Source organism: Solanum pennellii, chromosome 4, assembly GCF_001406875.1.
Source record: "Solanum pennellii chromosome 4, SPENNV200".
Classification (NCBI taxonomy): Eukaryota; Viridiplantae; Streptophyta; class Magnoliopsida; order Solanales; family Solanaceae; genus Solanum; species Solanum pennellii.
Genome location: NC_028640.1, coordinates 35,972,249 through 35,979,001, shown reverse-complemented (window position 1 = coordinate 35,979,001; position 6,753 = coordinate 35,972,249). Strand labels below are relative to the sequence as shown.

The 6,753-nt window shown below is 36.2% G+C and overlaps 1 protein-coding gene across 1 annotated transcript in view; it reads right to left on the bottom strand.

Moving 5' to 3' along the window:
* Window positions 1-5,591: 5,591 nt before the first annotated feature.
* LOC107016688 overlaps window positions 5,592-6,753 on the bottom strand; it is an 11,787-nt gene continuing 10,625 nt past the window's right edge. The window contains exon 3 of the mRNA XM_015217082.1: window positions 5,592-6,238. Coding sequence (XP_015072568.1) covers window positions 5,592-6,238 — 647 coding nt within the window. The remainder of the gene's footprint in view (window positions 6,239-6,753) is intronic.

Sequence of the window (6,753 nt, the reverse complement as noted above, 5' to 3'; positions counted from 1 at the left end):
GCTTCCTAGCAAACTGGCATTGTAAAAACAAATGCTCTATATTCTCTTTAGTATTCTGGCATAACACACAGACCTTATCTACTATAACTTCCCAATGAGTTAATCTGTCAACTGTTGTTAGCTTTTGATTCATCATAATCCACATTGTGAAATAAGTTTTAGGTCTTGCTGCATTGTTGAACATAAGACATGTCCATGTTGGCCTTTGTTGCTCTCCTTTCATGTGATAGTATATATGCCTGAGTACCCCTTTCCCTTTGTTTTGAACTTGCTGAACCTGATCAACTATTAACTTTGCACTCATTACTTTCTTTACCATCCATCTTGCATGGTTACTCATCTTCCATTCCCTCTGCCCCTTTATATAATATGCATGTATCCATTTGATCCACAACTTGTCTTCTTTGTTAGCTAAATCCCAACATAATTTAGCTACTGCAGCTCTGTTCCATATTTTCATATTGATCAGTCCTAAACCACCTTCATATTTAGGACAACACACTTTCTCCAATGCTATTAGTGCCTTTTTTGTAACATAACCAACCCCTGACCAGACATAACTTCTACAGAGTCCTTCAATCAATTTAATTATCTTTGCAGGAATAATGAAGAGTTGTGCCCCAGTAAGCCTGCACTCCAAACAATACAGTCTTAACTAGTTGAGTTCTTCCTGCATAAGACAATTTTTTTATTGTCCATGAGTTGATTCTTGCCATGATTTTGTCAATGAGAGGGTACCACTGGATTATAGTCAGCTTCTTTGATGAAAGAGGCACCCCCAAGTATTTAAAAGGTTGCTCTTCCATTGTATATCCAAGCTGTTGAACAATTTGTTGTCTCACCTCCATCTGGACTCCACCACAATATATTGAGCTTTTAGTAAGATTTGCTTGCAATCCAGAAGCTTGAGAGAACTCAAACATCTTAGAAGTGCCTTGATGGAGTTAAGGTCACCTCTAGAAAACAGTAACAAATCATCTGCAAAACATAAATGAGTGATATCCAGCTTAGAGCATTTAGGATGATATTTGATTTCCTTCTCTTCTTTAAGTCCCTTGAGAAGCCTACTAAAGTACTCCATAGCTATAGCAAATAGGAAAGGTGACATTGGATCTCCTTGCCTGAGCCCTTTAGTTACATCAAACCTTTGAGTAGTCTGTCCATTTACTACAATAGTATATTTCACTGTTTTAACACACTGAATTACCCATTGAGTAAATGAATCAGGAAAACCCAAGCCCACCCATCACTTGTTCTAGGAAAGGCCACTCCACTGAATCATATGCTTTCTATAGATCAATCTTAAGCATACTTCTAGGAGAAACATTCTTCTGCAATTTTCCTCCCTGGTATGAATCCAGCTTGGCTATCACAGATAACAGTATGAATAACTTCATGTAATCTATGAGTTATCACCTTTGAGATGATTTTATACAGGACAGTGCAACAAGAAATTGGCCTATATTCCTTCACAGTTTTAGGACTTTGAACTTTTGGAATTAAATAAACAAGAGTGCAGTTGAAAGGCTTAAACAATTTCCCTGTTGTGAAGAAACTCTTGACAGCATCAATGACATCATTTTCAATGATCTTCCATGTATACTTAAAGAAAAGAGCATTATAACCATCTATACCTGGAGCCTTATCATTCCCAATAGACTGCAAAGCTGCAAATATCTCCTGATCTGTTATTGTTGCACATAATTGAATTCTTTGCTGTTTTGACAATACAGGCCCTCTTTTCATCACCTGAGCATTTATAGCTGGAAGTTTACCTGCTGAAGTTCCCATAAGGCTTTTGTAAAACAAGACAAACTCTTCTTGAATCTCTTGAGGTTCATACAACATCCTTCCATCTATAGATAATATACTTCTAATATGTTTCTTTTGAGTTCTCTCCTTTATCACTGAACTAAAGTATTTGTTGTTTGCATCCCCCAGCTTAATCCGTTTTGCTCTTGCTTTTTGTCTTAGTGCACTTTCCTCAATCATTGACCACTTTTCAAGCTTTATTAGTAACTCTTTTTTTTTAGTAACTAACTCATCATTTGCTTGACTATAAAGTTGATCTTGAATCCCTACAAGTTCATTTCTTACCTCATCAATCTGCTGGCCTATATATTTAAACTCTCTTCTATTCAACTGCTTCAAGACTGGCTAAAGGGCTTTCAACTTGTACCATACCATCTTCATTACATCACTTCCATTCTTCTGCTTCCACACTTTCTCCACCAGTTCTAAGAAAGAATCATGTTCAATCCATACATTAAAGAACTTAAAACTTACTCTTACCTGATGATAATTTTGATGTAATAACAATTGCAATCGGCTATGATCTGACACTCCAGGATTCCCATACTCTAAAGTAACATGACCCTATTTGTCCATCCATGTATCATTCCCAAAAGCTCTATCAATCCTACTTGAAATTATAGCATTACCAGTCTGTTTATTGTTCCAAGTATAGTAGTTACCTTTCCATTGTATTTCATTGATGCCCATATCCTTAACACATTCTGCAAAATCCCTTGTCTCATTCAAAGTAACAAGATCCCCAGCTAATCTATCTTTAGATGACAGAAGAGCATTAAAATCTCCTATTATGAGCCAAGGTTGTGTAACACTTTGAACCAACAAGTTTAGATCAGTCCATAAGCTTTTCCTCTGCTCTATAGTATTAAAACCATATACCACTGTGAGATTAAATTAATATTCTTTACTTCTGTCACTTATATGGCAATGCATCATTTGAGCTGAACTATTTATTAACTTGATATCATACCAACTTTCATTCCATATTATCCAAATTCTACCATTTGCAGCCTCCTTATAATTGTGCAGACTCCTCCATCCTGGAGCTATACCTTTGATTGTAGCTTTTACATTAACCTCTTTCACTCTTGTTTCAATTAACCCTGCTAAGGAGAACTTATTATTCTGTAAAAATAGTTTTATCTCTTTCTGCTTATATCTTTTATTCATGCCCCTCACATTCCAAAAACTCCACTTCATTAACAAGCTTTTGAAGCTCCACCTCTATCAACAGGCAGTGAAACAAGCTTGCTATTCATGAGACTCTCAAATCCATTTCTCATTGGTATGGCTGATAACATAGGAAAATTTGACAAACTGAAGTCCAGATGCTTACTTCCAGTATTAGGCCTTAGATTAAGATCTGGTGTTTGTTTGATTTCCTGTTCTTCTCTTTGTTCTTTCTCTTGTTTCTCCTCCTGCACAATAGTAGTATTATCATCTTCTATATGGTCTGGCACCTTTCTTTGTTCAACTTTCCTCTCCTGCTGTTGAATTGGTCATTTATATTGCCAAGTCTGTGTTACTTTTTTCCATGGCCTTCTCTTCTTTGGTAGTTCCTCCATTGTTACTGATTGGCATTGATGTCCAATCTTCTGACATTTATCACAATATAGAGGCTTCCACTCCATCACAACTTCCTGCATAAATGTTCTACCATTTGGATCCATGAATGTTATATGCTGAGGAACAGGCTTAGTAACATTAACTTCAATAAGCATTCTAGCATAGGATATTCTTGTTTGCTTTGTGGTACATTTATCAACAAATAATGGAACTCCTATAGCACTAGCAATTCTACTCAAAGATCCCACTCCCCAACAATTAAGAGGCAACTTTGGAAAGTTAACCCATAATGGTATTTCAGTTAAGAACTCATTTCCAAAATCAAAATCAGAACACCATTGCTTCAATATAATAGGTCTATTGCTTATAGTATATGGCCCAGAATATAGTACCTCATTCATGTCACTTAGGTTCTTAAATTTGATTATGTAGTATCCTTCTTCATGAAGAAATACATCAGGCTTGTCCACTTTTGACCAGTTCATCATTATGTACCTATTCATGGTATTATACCCAGGACACTCTCCAATTACATAAGCTATAAGTGCACATTTCCACTTCTCTTCTTCAACCTGTACCTCTTTCCCTTCCAGCTGAACCATTGTTTGTCCATTCACTATTTGTGGAGGAAAATAAGTCAAATTCATTCCATTATTAGTTGCACGGTTATTCTTAAACATATTAACCCAAGGTTCCTTATAATCCTTGTTCATCTCCCCTCCATTACCTCCATTACTGTCAGCAGCTTCAGTATTCCCATCTTCCTTCCTAGTTACTGTTCCATTGCCTTCTACCTTGTTCTCAACATCACAATGTTCCAGATCTGAGTTCTCATGTACTTCTTCTTTCTCCGATGTATAGTTTAAGCTCAATCTTCCAGAAACTTTGGAGCTCACTATATTCTTTCTTCAAAACTACCTTCCTCATTTTGAGCTTGTTTCTGCTGATTCGACTCTATTGCTTCCACTCAAGATCCAACTGAGCTACCAACTGTCATTATTGGTGTTTTCCGGCCTCTTCCTCGTCCTCTTCCTCTTCCCCTCGCCATTTTCCACCTTCACTGCGCACGTTAGTTAACCTGCGCCGTGAGCATTAGTTATTGTTATTGTTATTGTTATTGTTATATTATTATTATTATTATTATTATTATTATTATTATTATTAAAATTATTATTATTATTATTATTATTATTATTATTAAAATTATTATTATTATTATTATTATTATTTATTGGTAACTAATTTTTATTAATTACCGAGTCCAAACAATACAAAACAAGCACCTATCACCGCATGCTTAACCAAAGTACACAACACTTTAACTCCTACACTGCTAACTATAACTCAAATCTTCCTATGAATAATAACATTTTTAATACTAGTAGAAGATCTCGCAATAGTTACATAGGCTATCTTCTTAACTACATTATCTATCAAGCAACTCTTGTATTCAAAAATTCTCTTGTTTCTCTCATTCCACAAAGCATAAACTCCTTCAGCAAGAATAATCTTGAATAGTTGTGCTCTTGTAGACTTCCCTTTCCCATTTTGAATGCTCCACTGTATAAATTGTGCCCATGTCCTTGGCCTGTTACTGTGATTACCAATCCATTGTAGTAGTCTCTCCCAAACCTCTCCAGCATAGTGACAATGAAGGAACATATGACCCAGACTTTCATCCACATTTTTACACAGAACACAAGTTTTATTTAGTGTTATTCCCCATTTAGCAAGTCTACCCACTGTTGCTAGCTTCCTATTCAACAAAATCCATAGTGTAAAGGTAGCTTTTGGCCTGGCTGCATTCTTAAACATTAGACATCTCCATTCAGGCTTAGTTTTCTCCCCTCTCAGATAATCATAGATTTGTTTGATCATCCCTTTTCCCTGCTTTGGTTGAAGCTGATCAACTGTTTGTTTAGCATTCATTATTTTCTTGATCATCCAACTTGCTTGATCTCTCTTCTGCCATTCATTCTGCCTTTTTAAATAATATGCATGAATCCATTTGATCCAAACCTTGTCTTCTTTGTTTTCTAAGTCCCAACAAAGCTTGGCTATTGCTGCTCTATTCCACACTTGCATGTTTATCAGCCCCATACCTCCTTAATTTTTAGGCCTGCAAACTCTCTCCCATGCTATTAGAGCTTTCTTAGTGACATGCCCTACTTCTGACCATAGATAACTTCTACACAAACTCTCAATTAACTTGATTATCTTAGCTGAAAGATGAATAATTGAGCCCAATAAGATTGAACACCAAATAATACTGTCTGAACAACTTGAGTTCTACCTGCATAAGATAGTTTCTTAGCTGTCCAAGAGTTAATTCTTGCCATTATTTTCTCAATGAGAGGATACCATTGCAGCACTGACATCTTCTTAGTTGATAATGGCACTCCCAAATATTTGAAAGGAAGTTCCTCCTTGTTATATCCTAGTTGTTGAACAATCTGTTGCTTCACTTCCTTCTGAACCCCTCCACAGTATATTGAGCTTTTATTTAGATTAGCTTGTAACCCTGAGGCTTGAGAAAATTGAGAGAAACATAGTTGGATAGCTTTAACTGATTCCGGATCTCCTCTAGCAAACAATAATAGATCATCTGCAAAACATAAGTGAGTGATATCAAGTTTACAGCACCTAGGATGATATTTGAACTGTTTATCATCTTTAAGCCCCTTAAGAAGCCTACTGATATACTCCATAGCTATAGCAAACAAGAAAGGAGACGTTGGATCTCCTTGTCTCAATCCTTTAGCTGCTTCAAAGCTTTGAGAAATCTGTCCATTAACTACTATGGAGTAGTTCACTGTTTTGACACATATCATTACCCATTGCACAAACATCTCTGGAAAGCCTAGACCAAACATTCATGCTCCAAATAATCCCATTCCACTGAATCATAAGCTTTCTATAGATCAATCTTCAACATGCTTCTAGGAGAAATATGCTTCCTAGTATAAGCTTTAACTAGCTCATGAGCAAGCACAATATTATCAGCAATTTTCTGTCACGACCCAAAATGAGCCGCGAGTGGCACCCACACTTATCCTACTAGGTGAGCGAACCAACAATCTAAACCCCAACGTTTACCAGTATATAAATTTGGAATAGTAAATAAAATGCGGAAGATCCAAAACTCATTAACGAAATCAATTAAATAAACTTCTAAAGTATAATACTTATCATCCCCAAAATCTGGAAGTCATCACATCAAGAACATCTATCCTCAAATTACTAAGTCTAAGAGTATTTAAAAACTAAAACAAGTAAAACGATAGTCCATGTCCGAGCTTCAAGGACATCAAGACGTGAAGAAGAGAATCCAGTTCGAGCTAGGAACAATAGCTCACCCTGAAATCTGACGTGCTG